Source organism: Pogonomyrmex barbatus, unplaced genomic scaffold, assembly GCF_055798465.1.
Source record: "Pogonomyrmex barbatus isolate J1 unplaced genomic scaffold, ASM5579846v1 scaffold16, whole genome shotgun sequence".
NCBI lineage: Eukaryota > Metazoa > Arthropoda > Insecta > Hymenoptera > Formicidae > Pogonomyrmex > Pogonomyrmex barbatus.
Window position 1 is genome coordinate 3,394,421 of NW_028297112.1, and position 17,223 is coordinate 3,411,643.

Genomic DNA, 17,223 nt, shown 5'->3' on the forward strand with positions numbered 1-17,223 from the left:
AGATAACATTCAACTCATAACTATAAATACAATTACATTTTATAATAATCACGTCAATCAATATGTTATTCCGTGGAACAATTGCGGATTTATTGTGATCCAAAAAACAGAGAGAATTTCGAGAATGAATAGTAGCGTAACTAGGTGAATATGTATATTTACTCATCATTTTATCCTAGAAATATATTTATTACGAACATACTAATAAAAATATCCTAATCCTAAACACATGCACATATTATGCAATGTTGAAAAATTTTCATCCATCTGTGACACCTCATTCCCATTTTCCTAGTTACGCCTCTCAGAATGTGACTACTACAGAATGTGAACACTATGGAGATCGATCACCAGAATTGTCAGTGAATTATTTCATTTTTACTTTCTATTACAATGGTGAATTCATTTTCACATTTCACATTTTTTTTTTCCTAACGCGAAAGTGACCGATCTTCAGAACCGATGAATATACCATGTTTTTCACGATCGCAGCAGCGAGGGACACGAAGCGGATTCTCGCGTGGATCGTGATAGCGAAGCTATCGCTGATATTGCGACTCTTCCTAGTCGATCCATCGCGAGACGTGCCCTTCAATGGTCCAGCAATTGGCCAGTTCGCTCGACCATGTGAAGCGGTTTGCCTCCGACCTCGGTTCCCTCACTTGACTTTTCATTTTTTTTTTTGCTCCCGTCTTTTAATGTATGCTCCATTTTGTTGATTTGAAGGAGGAAAGCTAAGGAACGAAGGATAGAAAGGAACGATCCCTTCGCGAGAATAATCCGTTGAACAAGGAACAAATCAATGAACAATACTTAAAAACAATATTTAATTAAGTCTCGTCTGTAATGTAATTAGATGTAATATATACTTAAAAATAAATATATATTAAAAATTCATTATTTTTTTATCGATATACCCATAATTACTTTATTAATTAATTCTTGTAGCTTAAATATATATATATATATATAAAATTTATTTTTAGTGAATGAAATGAAATTGCATGTTTTCATTAATGGCAGAGAGTGCCATGTTACATTAAAATTTTATAGAACTTTTAGCGAATCTATACGAGAAACAAATCGTGAAATAACTGTCAAAGTGACAAGTCTGATCTACTTTTCGTTATATTCGACATCACTTTTAATTAAATATTATATATTGTCCATTGTTTTTCATCCCTTTTAATACTGGCGAGGGATCGGCTGATGTTTCTCGAGCAAAGTTGAACATTACTTTAATAGAAAATATGATTATTTCAAAAAATCAATACAATCTTGATCATACTATGTAAGGTAAGGTAAAGTCGATAAAACATTTTACATCTTTTTAAAGATAATTTCTTTAGTATGACTGCAAAATATTTGCCGATCTTTTTCTTTCCGTAATGCATAGTTCTATACTTCATTAAAAAATAATTGAGGTCAATCGACGATATGGCTCGTTGCTTCAGCAAGAATTCCTGATAATTATCTTCTTTAGTAATTTTCGCGATTGTAAGAATGTAAAGGTTAGTTTCTGCTTCGTTGAACATTCATTAAAAATTGCATTTGTCCGAGAGAAAATTAATTAATTTCCCAATAATTATTTGCAACAATTTCTCTATTATATCACATGCGAATAAATAATACTTTTTATCAAATTTTGTATTAAATGTAATTTTTCTGATCGTAAAAATATAACTGAGACATTGCCAATGTTAAAATAGATATATAAAAATACAAATAAAATAATGGAAAAGTTATTCTCGATAAAAAAAATACATAGAGCGTGAGATATTAGATAATTTATTCTATATAAATTATTCTATAATAAATATAAATTAACATTCGCCTTTTATTAAAAACTTGACCTTAATAACTAGATCATTAATACACATATCTTTATATTCAAAATCTTCTAATCTTTGATATTGCACATCTCTCTAATAACTTCGTCATTTTTCGATAGAACGTGCATATCTATCATCCGCAAAACTATTCAACTCTGCTCGCGGCATTTCCAAGGGGAAACGGAGATCAAAGGGACGAAGTGTTCAAGGCAAATCGAATAAAGTCATTCGCAAAAAAGAATACGTACAGACACGGCACGTGCGATTACTTACTCGTTGTTCAGCACGCGGAACGATTTGGGCGACATGCAGTTGACGCTCCACTCGGTGTTCCCGTGCTCATTACATATCGTAATGGAGAACCTGCCATAATTCGCCCGTATCAGGTGAATCAGCTTCCCCTCACCGCACTCGATTTCCAACGTCTTGCCCTCGCAAGCGTATGCGGTGTCGTACCTCTCTGTAACAGAAAGCAAGACGCGTCCTTTTTGAATCGAACTCTCGGCCAAGCCTTACAAGCGTTACGCGACTCGCGATAATTCGCATGCAACTGCACGTCGCGATGCAGCTGCAATTCGCGACGAGTAGCGGATCGAATGTAGAGATTATGTGCGCGCGGTCGAGCCTCTCGTGCACACAGCCTCGTCTGTTGCAGTCGCATCCACATTGGCTTCCGCTTCCGGCAAAATCTCGGCATATGCGAAAATCCTGGAGGATAGGGATGCGTTGTTTACTGATGGGATTATCGCCGTTGCGATATTTAATCTATTCGCGTGACTGCGTTTTTGCAGTTTATATGTTAGTCTACACGCGGAGATTTTCACTTCAAACAGATTTCGCATTCAGATTATTCCTTGGCTGAAAGGAATTTAAGATAAAATATATTTTATCCTTTTCTCTTTACGAAGTATTCTGTATCTTGGATTTTTATCTAAAATATGAAAATATTTAATCACGGAAGCTTGAAATTTTTAGCATTTTTAATGCATTCCGTCGGGCAATGATATGATTTGAGTCATGTATTTTTAAAAATTTAATTTTTGATATTTTCATTTAATTTCATTGGAAAAATATTATGTCCGCTTTTTCCTTGTGAAGCGACGCATCTCTTTCAAGGTATGCATTTACTTTTTAGAGTTTTGCCTTTTGTGAGATTTAAGAATCCTAGACTAAATTTTATATTATTTTTCATAATACCGAGGAAAATTAATCTCAAGTATCATAGCAGTGAAATAAATTCCACTTATGCGCGCGAGTGTGAAGTAAAACAATCTTTTATTTTTAAAGCTGACTGAGATAAATTCAGTTTACGAGCACACTTGACGGGGAAAGGATGTATAATCTAATATTTTAGTGTGATGTAAATGCTTCGACACGGAATCCGCGAGTAAATTCGCTGAATTTGCCGGCGCCGCAGCATTTCCGAGGAAAGTCCTAACCGCGGACTAAACCAGCATTGTGGCGCGTCGGTACGGAACTAATGAACTCACGACGAGGCTTTCACGGACAGAGTTATTACACCGCTCCCCCCTTGTCTCTTGCTCGTGCAAGCTGTTCCCTTGTCGCTGCCCCCTCTCGCTGTCTTCTTTTCTTCCTCTCATTCTTCGTTCTTCTCCTTGGATATTATAGCAATCATTATCTCCATTTAAATAAGCCTGAACCTAGTTTTATCAGAACTTAGATTTCATCTTTCTCCCATCTTTACACGTACAGATACACCGCGAGACGTATCGACACGTTAATTTAGATTTTAATTAGTTTCTTATACCGATATTATATTGACATACTTTAAATTTGAATTGTTACAACGTTATGTTAATAATACTTTAAATATCATGAAGCAATCGATTTTTTTTTGGTCGAAAATTAAGGGGATTTCTTTTTTTATCTTCTTAAAGAGTTACACTCCTCCAAAAAAGAAGATGAAAATTAGGTTTATTTTTACTATTGATTGTATGAAAAATATTTAAAAAATTTTTAAAGGAATCTAGTTTTCTATACACATTTTTAGACAATCACATTTCGGCCATTCAAAAGTTCTAATAAAAATTAAGGAGTTACTCCTCTTATAATAATACAGAAGAAAATAACAAAAAAATTGATAAATATCTTTTTTATTCGTAAATTAATGTTCACCAAATTTCAATTTATCCATTATTTTTTAGTTTATCCAGAATTTGAGAAAAAAAAATCTATAATTTTCACCTCCTCCTTTGAAGAAGTGTAATTCCTCAGAGAAAAATATAAGAATTTATATTGTCTATACAAAAGATCCTCCTTTTAATTTTTTCGACAAAGAATTATCCCCTAAAATTTTTCGCACTTATTTAAAATCATCCTATCTATATAGAAAATGTTTTCAAAGTATCCTATGACGACGTGAAAAAATTAATAAAGACAAATTTAATAATAGTATAAGCATAAGTAACATAGGCATTCCTTTTCCGAAGTCATTAGGTGGCACATGTCCAGCCATCATTATCGATCATTACGTAAAGGATCTTGAAGCAAAAAAAATCATCTCGGGCATACGTCTGCTTGCAGAAAATCCGAGAACAAAGCGACGGCTGAGTAACGACGCGCGTGTTTCGCGGTAAATTACTGCGTGCGTGGAAACGATGGCGGCGGAGGTCAAGGATGCGGCGGGATTACGGAGGGCACACGAGAGGCTCCTCTCGATTTAACGTCCCATTCGCTCGCTACGTCAGACCGATATCAACTTCGAATAGCGTCATGTTTTGCGGTGGCTTTGCGTCGTCAATCAAAGTCGCTAAAATTTTCGCCCTAAATTTTCGTTAATCCTGCGAATTTGACAGAGAACCAACAAAAAAAAAAATCCAATTCCATTTCTTTCGATTCCAGAAACCTTGCGATCCTAAACGTTTTTGATCGATCTATAAATAAACAATCTCGAATAATCGGTAAATAATTTTGATCGGTCTGTAACAAAATTTGTGTGCCTTCAATTAATCCGAGTGAGAAAAGGGATAAATACATCGAGGATGTTCAAGATGTTATACAGTGATGGCAAAAAATAAAGATAAGTTTAATCTTACATCTGGAATATGTGTACATATGAGTTAATTGCGAAAAAAAAAACTGCAGCTAAAAACACGTGCTCAATTTAAACTTTTTTTTTCCGCTCGAATGAGATAGAGATTTTCTCGAAAGTAGGATAAAATAAATTGTAAGGCCAACGTATTCTTGATAAAAATGGCAGAGAACTGAGAAAGAGGAGGTAAGAAAAAGATTTATAACACGAAGGCAATTTCTCAGACTGCCCGTTTTTGCTCCTCACATCGCGATTAACGCTCGACTCACACCGTTATTCTCGCTGCAGTTTCTCCGTTAATTAAGCGCGTTTCGATAACACCGTAAGCGGCAGGTAATCGATATACGGCGTCATCGACATGCTCGATTAACCAGGGATGAGGTGGAAGTGAGCATCGGGTGCGACGTGTGTTTCGATCAAAATGCTATTGCTACAAACGTATCAATTCGCCTTAAGCGACTGTCCTCCTGACGAGTCCCGTTCATTAATCTTTCTTGCATCGTTTATAAAAATAGTTGGACCAATCGTATTGAATTATTTCGGAGCGCTTCGGAACGCTCCGTGATAAAGTTTTATCTCGTCGTTTCTAATTTACGCCCTTCTTCGAGATGCATTCGGCGAAGTCGTTCAAAGTTGGCTGACTTAGAGGTATCCCAGGACAGAGATCTCTTCGCCAGAGAGTTCGTCTTCGGTCCCTTTAAACGCGGCCTGGGCTCCAATGTGTGCGGTTACCGCTCGAATACCGGGAAGACGTCACCTCCCCCGGGAACGGAACGGTGAGTTTCGAGGGAGACGGAATGTATATGTATACGTGAATGTTTCGACTGTGTTTCACTGCGACTCACCCGCGACGGACGCGCTTCGTCAAGTTCGAAACACCGAAAAGCGAGAAGATCCTCTCCGTCTCTTTCCTCAGCGCCGCTCGTTGCGTTCGCGTAAATCTTCGGACTCGCGTCCGCGCCGGAGTTCTCCCGAGAGTCCTTTCAGACTTTATCGCCTCGCTCTCTCTAGAATTCTCGATCGCTGTCGCCTGTGCAGCTCTCGAGCTGCCTGTCAAAATCCTTTGAGCGTGATCGAGAGAAGCTTGTAACTTTTCTCGAAGCAGTGGCGTCGTTAATTGGCTAAATGTTATTTTTCTTCCCGGAATAAATATATATATATTTTTTTTTTCTAAATTTATTATTATTATTATTATATATTTTTAATTTTAACAAATATTTAATGTTTCAAGTATAAATATTCAAGCAATAACAAAAAAATTTTTATACTTGAAACATTAAATATTTGTTACGTTAAGATTAAAAAAGCACCATTTTCCACAAATATCCCTTCAATTAGGTGGAAGCAACTGTGCAGAATAACGCGACAAATATGACACTTCGCATACATACTATCCACAACTTCGCGTAATTTGTTCCAATGTCCGGTCCGTCATGAAAATTAGAGCCCAACCAGAACAAACACATTTGAGCTGGCTTCGTTGTTGAATGAGAGAATTATTGCACGACCCCGCATCGTTGTCGAAGTGCCTTTTTCGCTACGTTTGCCCAGCGCTGCACCCGCCGCAGCTGCGGCTGACGCGTTATGCGTTATGCGGTTGCTACTGCGGAACTTACTGCACGCGGATTGTTCGCGGGTTGTAAAACGCGTCGCCGCTGCGTGAAATCGAGCGAGCGAAGTCCTCTCGCGGTATTTAACTCGAAAAAGTTGTTGCAAACTCCAGCGCCGGACGATGAAATTATTATGCGCCCTTTTAGCCGCATTTCGGCTGATGCACTCATAACCAATGCGAATGTGCGACCGACGCGCGTGCGTCATGTGGCCGCTGTTAGGACGCGTACGATTCAACTTTACGTGTTGTTTGACCAATGTATCGTGTAAGTACATCGTTTACATCACGTTTATATCTCATAATACATTTTAATTAATCGTCGTGTAGTTAAGCGGTAAAGCAAGAATTGTGTAATCGTGAATTGTGTATTTAATTATTTGTAGACACAAAAAATTGTTAACAACAATTATTATATTTTTATCATACAGATTTCGTTACAAATATCTAAGTTCCGTAATGCGATATTAATTACGTTATTATTATTAATACGAAGTAATATGAGAAAGATCCTTTCATCTTTTTCCATTAGGAAATATTCCCTTTATGTTATGCTGTAATAGATATTACGTATATATTTTCATCTCATTCATGAGAAAAATTATATAAATATAAATTGAAAATCGAACTGGCGAAATGGAGAAATTTTCCTCTCGATTCATACAAACATTAGCATTACATTAGCATATTTGTTTATAAGAAAAACGTTAATTCCGCAAATGGAGAACTAATTCTATGAAGTATCGCGTCCCCAAGACTTCTTTCAACGCGTTTTCAGTCTCGAGATCTCAGGAAATCCTTCCTTGCGCGGTTTCCAGTCATCTATCCTCTTAGGAGCTAAGTATAACGCCGTGAAATTTCCATTGAAATTACTTACTCGACTTCCCGAGGAGAACAACGGCTGGCTTCGGCAGAAATGAATTTTTCTTATATATCACCGCGCGCGCTTCTCCGCTTTAGAACCGCCTTACATTATTAATGCCCCCCCCCCCTTCCTAATCAAAAATGCATTATATTTTCAATATCATTATTCCTTCGTACTCTACTAGCTTCGTCCCATGAACGTCTTTCTTAAACAGCAGTCTACCTCACGGAAATGATAAAGCTAAAATTTCTTCTCAACCATCGCGTATGAGAATGAATATGGAGCGTGACGTTATTGTTTTCAACAATTCATTAATGCATCGCGCACACCTTCGGCACGAAGTGCACTTAATTACAAAAATAAAATATGAAAAATACATTTCATGCATTTTATTATAATACACAAAAGAATAATTAATTTTTCAAAGGATTTATGAGGGAAAATAAGAGAAACACACACCTTTTCGCAAGGTGCAATTCAATTAAATTTTTTTCTTTTTGATTTCTAAAGTCGTCGTGTGTATTTTTGCACGGTATCGCGAGCGATGGTATTTTTCCGACAAATTCCGGATGCGACGTGCGGTCGTCGCATCGCGCCACGTCGTGGCAGGCATTCTCCCGGCTCGCGGAGAGGAAAAAAAGACGAGAATTGCAGTTTACCATTAATGATTCCAAGTAATAATATATCGGAGGTCCGCCGCGGCCGGTACCTCCCGCTGCCGTGGCGGCCGACTTGAAAGGGCCGACCTAACAGCGGGATGTCGTCAGCCCGATGCGGTCTCAGACCTCGAAACCTTTACAGCCTTACTGCGCACACGGTATGTGTACATACCCGTCGTCGATGACGCCCCGTTTGAAACACTGCTAAAGTATTGTTGTGGAGAGAATCGCGTTATACTCCGTTCTCTCCTTTCGCTGCTCTCTCTCTCTCTCTCTCTCTCTCTCTCTCTCTCTCTCTCTCTCTCCCTCCCTCCCTCCCTCCTTATCCTCCCTCTCTCGTCCGTTCCCATCACCTCATCGCGTCCACCCACAAGGATAACAGCGAGGAACAATTTCAGCGGATTCGAAAGGTCGACCGCGGCGAATGCTACGAGTCCGCGATCGATGTGCGCGTTTAAATTGAATGTCGATTCGGTGAGAGATTTGATTAGCGCAAGATGTATATATATCAAATGTCGTTGCGCGCTCTCGCAATTGCGCAACTTTCCGGCGAGGCCAAAATTAATCTCCTTTACGAATTCCTTAAACGAGTCATTTCGACGGAGTGAAAAATAAAAAGTTTCTCATAATTAATCTCTTACATCTTACGATTAGATAAGAAAAACTCGTAATTTCAGCAGATATTTAACTTTTAACAGAAATGTCGAAACGGTTGGTTATCATAATAATTAATTAACCTCTAATGAAATGTATATTAACGTAAATATTTTTAAAACGTAATATTCTTAAAAAGTTTCTCTCCTTTTTATTAGCATTTCTGAAATTTGACTTGTTCGTATAGTTTGCAAATACATTATTTCGCATTCAGTTTTTGTTAGACAAGCGAAGGAAACAGTGATGACGCAAAAACGTACATCATTCGGATAAATTGTCGGGACTTTCTCTCTCTCCCTCCCTCCCCCCTCTCTCTCTCTCTCTCTCGTAGGTAAACCGTTCGACGTTGAAAATTCCGCGGGGATGTCCAATCCGCCGATGCCGGATGACGCGATGTCGTGTCGTGCCGCGTCGTGTCGGCGTCACATAGTGTCGCGTCCGAGGAGTTACCCGTTCCAACATTCCGCCAGTCGAGTAATATCGATTCCGTCGAAATTGCCGGCGGCCTGGAGCTTGTAATCGTGGGCGGAGTTAATTGACGCGCGACACGCGAGACGTATCGCCCCACCCCTCCCCCTTTTCCCATCGAGTTACGATTCAATTTGACGGGGGATGCAATTGCGTCGGGGCGACGATAACCAAAAAATTCTCCCGCCTTTCCCTCCCCGCTCCATCCTGCCCGCCACCGTTTCACCCCCATGCAGACTGCACGGACTGCAGCGGGGTAGCACCTGACGCGACCCCCATGTGTGCAGGGGCTAATGCTCACTTCTCTCATCCGCTTCTTATAATTTATTCGATCGTCGTAAATCAGGGGGACTGAAAGCGGGTCCGCGGGAGCGGGGCGGGGGCCCGACGCGACCGAGACGTGCAACAGGCCAGCGCATGTAAATGCATCGCTGTATGCACCGCTGTATGCAGCTTGTAAATACACACGCGAGCGCCGTGCCGCGTTGCTCCTGTCCGTCCTCCGTGAATTGATAATGTAATTAGAGCGGCGAAAAAGGATTAGCATGAATTAGAAATCCTGCCCTGGGAACGTGTGGGGAACGAGCAAAAGGGGGATCGGAGGAGAGGAGGAGGAGAAGAGAGGATTGGGCGCGTAACCGAGGCGAGTCTCCACGGAGGACTTTGATTTATGCGTCCTGGGAGCCCCTCACGAAGTGCAGCAGCCGTTGCAGCCAAAGATGCATGGCTGAGAGGAAAGCCGAGCGAACTTGCGTCTCCATAATGTTACTTCCGATCGATGCGAGGGAAGGGAAAGGAGGGACCGTATCCCCTGCTAATATCGTCTACTGTATAAATTTGACTGCTGCACTTTGGCAGAAGTGTATGAAAAGTATTCGACATTCCGTCGTGAGATATGCGAATTACAAAAGCTGTTTTGTTGTTAGAGATCATCTCGGTCTCTTAAGTAATTTAAATAATTAAAATACTTGGAAACCCTGTGGAAAGATACATCTCGCCTATTTTCTACTAATTAACTAATTAACTTTTTATATGCATAAAAAAATGTGATTTTACTTCAATTATGTATGTTGAGTCAACTCAGCAAACGGAAGAAGAAGAAGAACGGAAATTAGATTGGAAGAATCTAGATGAAATATGAGTATCAGGGTGTGTAAAAAGGAAACGTTCATTCTTCTCTTGTTCACATAATTTCGTGTTTACACGAATTCATTGGTTGACAGACGTGAAAATATCTCGTTGCTGATGAACGATCAACGTATTCCGTTATTTATACACGCTCGTGCATTAAACATGCGTGCAAAGTGTTCGTTTCATCCCGCGGGATCGTCCATTCGGGAGAGGACGATTCAATGACCACCGCGAATCCCGCGGATCCCGCGGATCCCGCGGATCCCGCGTGTTCTCCCGCGCGCCAACGGTCATTTCTCACGCGCACTATTTTTCGTCGTCGCGTTTTGCATGCGAAATAGCGTTTCGTTCTCATACTCGTCCATTAGGGAATCGCGATCAAAAGAGACCCGATTACACCGACTGTCCGCATCGGCACAATTTTTCCCACGAGCAAATGCGGTTACGCGTACGACGAGTTCCGACATAATACGCAGCACAATTGCAACACTCTCTTTTCACTCCTAAATTTCATTTTCAACGCTAAATTGGCTAAAGGTTAAGATAAATTTAAATTGCACAATTAAATTTATCAAGAGACTGCAATTACGGCAATAAAGAAAACGTTTATCAAGAAGCGCAAGCTACTTAAACTACAGTCTCCAGTGGATTTATAATTAAATGTACGTTTAGAAGAATTTTAATAAAATTCGTCGAATAACCAGTTAGATATAAAGCTTCAAGTTGTATTTCTTCAAAATTAATTAAAAATGAGAAAAATTTGTTACCAGTATATTTTTAAATGTTATTTTGTTCCCTGTAAAACTCCACAGTGGATTCGTGTCTCCAAGAAAAATTGGGTTCCGAATTCGGTCACAAAGAAAATATTCCGTTAAATGCAAACTTTTCTAAAAATCGATCGTTAATTTGGTACTTTATTCGCGAAAGTGTCCGATGAGCGATCGTGAAAAAAATTAGATACGCGAGCAAACAAAACGACGTTCAACGGGAAACGTCATTTCTATCGCGCGGGTCATCGATCAGGCGACGCCCGCGGACGCCGATAACCGATATCGACGCGCGGGCGTCAGCGTCCGCGAGCGACGTTCATCCGCGCCGGATGCGCTTTTCCGCGATCCTCTACTTTTTTCCGTCTCCGGGTCGGAATAACGATTTTTTTGTAACAATGTCGTAACGCCGACGAGCTCGCAACGGTTACATCTCGACACACGGGACACGGGAATGAATACCTCTGCGGATTGGTCCACGGCAAAATGTTCCAGTTTTTGAAATCGTACAGAAGCGAGATGCGAATATTAAAAAAGAATATATAACGTTAAAAAACATTTATTTTAACGTTATAATTAAACTCTTTTTTTTTTGTGAAAAAAATTACATAATCGTTGAATACAGTGTTGAGTATCGATTGAACACCAGCTTGGAGAAAAGATTATTTTGAACAGACAGAGACAGAGATGCTTTTTATGGATGTTTGGATGCTAAAAATGATGTCGCAATTAAATTTTTTCGATGTCAGGTTTCCAAAACAATTTGCTATCTTAGCAAAACTATGTATTAAAATTCTTTAGACATGGCTAAAAAACTAGATAAATCAAAATAAAAAAATATTCTATAAGGGAGAACAATACATTTATGATCAGAAATTTAATCGTTAACTTTTTTCATAAAAAATCTTCGTCGTAAAGCTATTTTTTGCATATTAAATCTGACGTGCTGAAAAAATTTGGCTTGCAGCATCGTTTTCAGCATCCAAAAATCAATCCAAAAAGCATCTTATCTTGTTCAAAATAGTTACAAAAAAATATATATTTTGTAGACTAGTGTTATTCGAACGTAAAAGATATAGATAAACGCATGTAACTTTCAAGTTACACGACGTTATGGAAAATAAATACTCAAAGAGCGGTCATTTAAGATAGCTGCAGCTCTGCATAGCCACCGCTTTAGTTCATTTACTGATAAATCTGCTACTGCCGCCAAGAGGAAGAGGCGGAAATAAGAAACCATTCTTGTTACATCCTATCGCGATGACGTCACCTAGCACCGCGTAATCTGAGCCATTGCTTGGTCGGCCTATTTAGTGGCGATCGCGTTTCCCACATGAGCCATTCATAATATTTTCATTCCGCGGCAGTATGCGCTGATCTCTGTGGCGATCCAATTACATCGACAGTATCACCGGTTCTCGTTGCTCGATAATATCGTGCACAATACACCGTATATGTTTACACCGCATACGCGCGTGTTTGACATCTTCGATATTCGATAATAAACATAATAATTAATTAATGCTTTTTAGAACGGCGTATTATTTTCGATGCGCGCGAAGTTTTAGTTTATTTGCGTTATTACATAGCATAAATTCTACAATATATGTATAGGATAGCTAATATACGCACTTTATACGTAAATTAATATGTATAATCTGCTTTCTATTGCATCGCTTGTGCTATGATTAATGGTACCGATTGGTAACCTGATTACAATTTGTAACGCAAGCTGATTCGTACGACAAATCACGAGTTAGATTTCTATAGGCCGCATTGCCGATTCTGATATTTTACATCGATACATCATAGCAATCAAATACATGATAGCAAAATTATATCACAAAGGAACGACACATAACGATAACATAATTAATCAATGTTCAATTATTCTTGTAAAATTATTCATCTCGCATCTTATTATGATTAATCTCTTTAATCAACGTAAACAATTTATTTCACAATTAGATCGAAGGAAAAAGCCAGTTATCGAGCGATCTATTTTTAAAATAAGATCACTTTGTTATTTGAAGCTACCGTAAAGCCTTAAAACACATTAAGCATTATTACATTATTTAAATAAAAAAAAATGTAACGAACAAAAAAATATGTAACGATACAATATGTAGCGAACAATAAAATATGTAACGAAATACGATGCTCATCCGATTCCGCGCGAGAAATTAAAGGTTAATTAAATCCTCTCCCCTCCCCCGTTGAAGTGTATTTTTACGGCGAATTCTGCTCGCTACAATTTCGCTCATCGGCTAAAATTGGCTTCGCCGAAATGTCGGTCATCGCCGTCGCCATCGCGCCGCCGATAATTCCCGTGCTAATTACGTAACGCGCCAGACTACAAAAGCGCGGCCCCGATTACATTATAAATAATGGAATACGCTCATAATGCTGTTACACGACGCCGACGTGAATCGGCTCCGCCGGCGACGTATGGAAATGACGGGATTAATATGCGCTGGCGCATTCATAAAGTTCGCTAATTAACGCAGTCGCGAGAAGGCGAGAGGCCGCCGTGACGATCTTCGCGTTGGAAACTGTATTTTGTCGGAAATAACGCTAAACGAGACAAAAGCCTACGTCTAGCCCCCCTCCCTCCCCCTCCCGCTCGTGTAACAACGTGTAACTTTTTACTTTACATTAGCAAATAATTCATAATCCATAACTTTTATCGCCTCACTTTTCGATATAAAAGTTCTTATCCGAAGAAATTAAACTTTGTTTTTTTTTTTTTTTTTTTTTTTTCACAGTCACCTCTAAGCATCTCTAAGTTTATTTTAGTCTTCTTGATAAATATATATCGTGTGTCTTCGGAGAGGTATACATTACAGATGAAAACCACTATTCTGGAGAATTGGAAACGAAGCTATACCAAATTGCAGCATGATATTTCGTACACTGAATCATTAATGGTCCCTGTTGTTGCTGCTGGTGAACTCACGGGCTGCACGCCCGTATCCCATCTCTATGCAAGAAAACGGCCGGTCGGTACGCGGGAAAACAACAACGGGGACCATTAATGATTCTCGCCCGTTGGTGGCGAGAGAACGTTGGTGGAAGAAAACGATCCTTCATTGCGAGCACGGCGTTCGCAACCCAGGCGGGGCGCAACAACACCTACTACTTTACTACTCGCGGTTCAATTATCGTCAGTGGAAATCGCCGTTGGTACTCGCGTTGGTAATGGACGTCTGTCACGTCGGGGACACGCGTTATCGCGCGTTGCCGCCTACGAAAAAGCAACGCGGCGGAATAATTGATGACGCGCGCGCGCAACGGTAACGGCCGATTAAATATTCACGACGCCGACATCTCTTGATGTATATAATTTTCGTGCGAACCAGGGTTGTGTGTGCGTGCATGTGTGTGTAGGTGTGTGTACGATGCGTCGCGACGCGTCATCCGAATTGAACGCGCGCGCAAGTCCGGCAAGTCATTCCCTTGCATTTGCCGCCTCCGGTGTGATTTCGTGAATATTTCAACTTGTAAATATTGAAACGCGATATTGCGCCTCGGTATGCGTGTGCACGTACGTGTATACATGCATACACGTACGTATTATCCTATCTCTCGTGTCTATCTCCGGGATGACGGGCCTGGGTTGATTCGATACTTCCTGACGAATCGGGCAATCGAGAGCGATTCGTAATTCTTTTATTACGTGTAGTCCGTGGCAGATTCGGTGGCGGTTCGTTACGACGTTTAATTCTCTGTCATTATTAATATGTTCATATCTTACCTGACGACGAATAAATTGTCGTTCAGGAATCCAGTTTCATAGAATCCCAAAGGAAACAAGATGAGAATTGAAGACAACGCAGGAAGGAAGAATACCGTTTGAAATTATTTTTATTTTTATTGCCAAAAACTTGGGCAGGAATTTTTGTAATATCTAAAATTACGTTAATACTTTAAATAAATTGCTTATATTTTAATGTAATATTTTATAAGTCTTATAAATATTGAATTTAAAATTTAATTTTTTATAACTTGTAAAAATTTGGATATTCCATTACATATTTCTTTTCTATATGGGACAATTCATATAAAATGTATTGAGTTTACAATAAAAAATTCTGGCCATTTTGCTCGCATCAATTGAAAAAAAATTTATTTCGATATTCAACGTAGAAGTTGAAGGTAATATATTAAATCTTCCGTCTGAAGCTTCCTGCATGATCGACGTCCATTATGCTATCCTGTACAACCGAGATACGGGTCAAAGACCATCGTGCTAATAAACGTAGCACGTGTTTCCACGGCGTCGACTCATAAAGTTGGCCAGCTCGATGGCGCGCGATGCGAGTTAATTAAAGAACGAGCGCATTTTTCCATCCCCGCACCGCCTCGTTCCGTTGTGTCGCATCCTTCGGACGCTTCGACATCGTGGCGTCACGAGAAATTCAATGTGATGGAGACTATCTGCTATACTTATTTTATGTACTCTACGATGAAAATTGAGAAAGGAGAAAGAGAGAGAGATAAAAATTCCTTAGAGTCCAGAGTAGTCTTCAACGTAGAAAAATTCGAAATGTAAAAAATATCGACGATAAAAAATAGAATCTTGCAAGTGCATTTTGATATCAATCACAAAATTATTTATTAAAAATGAAAAATATGTATAGTATGACAATAGATAACAAAATAAGAATTATAAATAAGATACAAATTTTTTATTAATTATAATGGAAGTAAATAAAAGCCGTACATTTACATTGCAGTAATTTTTTCATTCTGTAATTTTATTGTTGTTTCAATGTGTTTTTGGCATATTGTTATTCCAGTTCTCGATTCTATTACATGCCATATTACAATGACCATTGTAATCGCAAAGTCTTTCTATACTCGTATTAAAAAATTCTATAAGCATGTGAGTTTTATAGAAAGTTTAAAATTAAAACAAATTAAAAAATCACATTCAATTAAAAAACTCAGATTTGTGGCATTTATATTCATATTATCTATCAATTATTTTTACATTTAATAAAAAGCAGTAGTAAAGCATCAATAATATATAAATAAATAATAGACATATAAAATTTTACAAGTTCCATTCAAACTCTTAAATTTTGGAAAGTCTCAATTTTTATTCTTTTAATAAATAAAGTTTTTTCCTTTTAAATTTGAAAAGTTTAAGGATTAAAAATGTATAGTTTCATTTAAGTTTAAGAATCAAAATATTCATATAATTCATAAAAATATTGATATTCTTTAAAAATCAAAATTAAATAATTTCCATAATTTAAGATTTTTTTATTTCAGATTTTTATTTAATTTTTTTTTTAATTATAAAACTACGCAAATGTTTCGCTTTCGCAAAATTAAATTAGAAATTCTAATCTAAAATCTTCGGTTTACCGCTTGAAATCCTTTAGAATGCATGATTGAATTCTGTGGAATGTATCCGTACTATGTTATAATATATACAAGAAAGGCAAATCCTTTAGGATTTATAAATGATACGAAGAGTTTTGTTATTTATTTTTATAATTATGTAAAAATAATTTCTCTGTATTCAAAATTTCTCGATTAAATCAATGGAAAAGATAAATGTTTTTATACATCAAATCGTGTTACAAATTCTTTGTGCGATACAACGTTGTCTGTATGTTGTTTATAATCTAGTTCCATTTTTCAGTAGTTAACGTAGAGTATGTAGAGCCCGTAAATAATTTTGATATCCCGGGGCACTGTAGCCATAAGGACAATGTTGCTGGGCAGGAAGGTTGTTGGGGAAGTCTGGATCACGTTTTCTCACATGTTGGACTCATGGGTGTTCGTTGGGAAGGCACGAAAACGAAACAGGAGAGAGGCGCAGGTGCCGGGAGAGCTGCCCTGTAATTAGGCTATGGATGCCGAATTCGTCTGTTCGCATCAGGACGGTAGCCCGGTCACCTTAAAGGAAACGTGTCAAACATGCTTAAGGCGTTGCTCGTAGACGGTTCCTAGAAAAATCTACAAGCGCACGAGACGTTAGGGTGCTATAATCTGTCAAATTGATCCTACCTATTTTGAGTATTTTATCTCGATGTGAGAACAGCGACTGTTTCTTACCTGAAACACAAAGGAATAAACAGACGTTAATTGCAGTTACGTTAATAAAAGTCACATGTTAGCATATGAATAACTTTAACTCTTGCGATAACTCGGAAACATTTATTTTGTAGTCAA

The 17,223-nt window shown here is 38.5% G+C and overlaps 1 protein-coding gene across 1 annotated transcript in view; it reads right to left on the minus strand.

Annotated features, from left to right (window-relative positions):
- The window catches only part of LOC105425791 (latrophilin Cirl), a 305,513-nt gene that overhangs the window by 45,380 nt on the left and 242,910 nt on the right, over nt 1-17,223 (minus strand). The window contains 1 exon segment of the mRNA XM_011636718.3: nt 2,106-2,292. Coding sequence (XP_011635020.2) covers nt 2,106-2,292 — 187 coding nt within the window.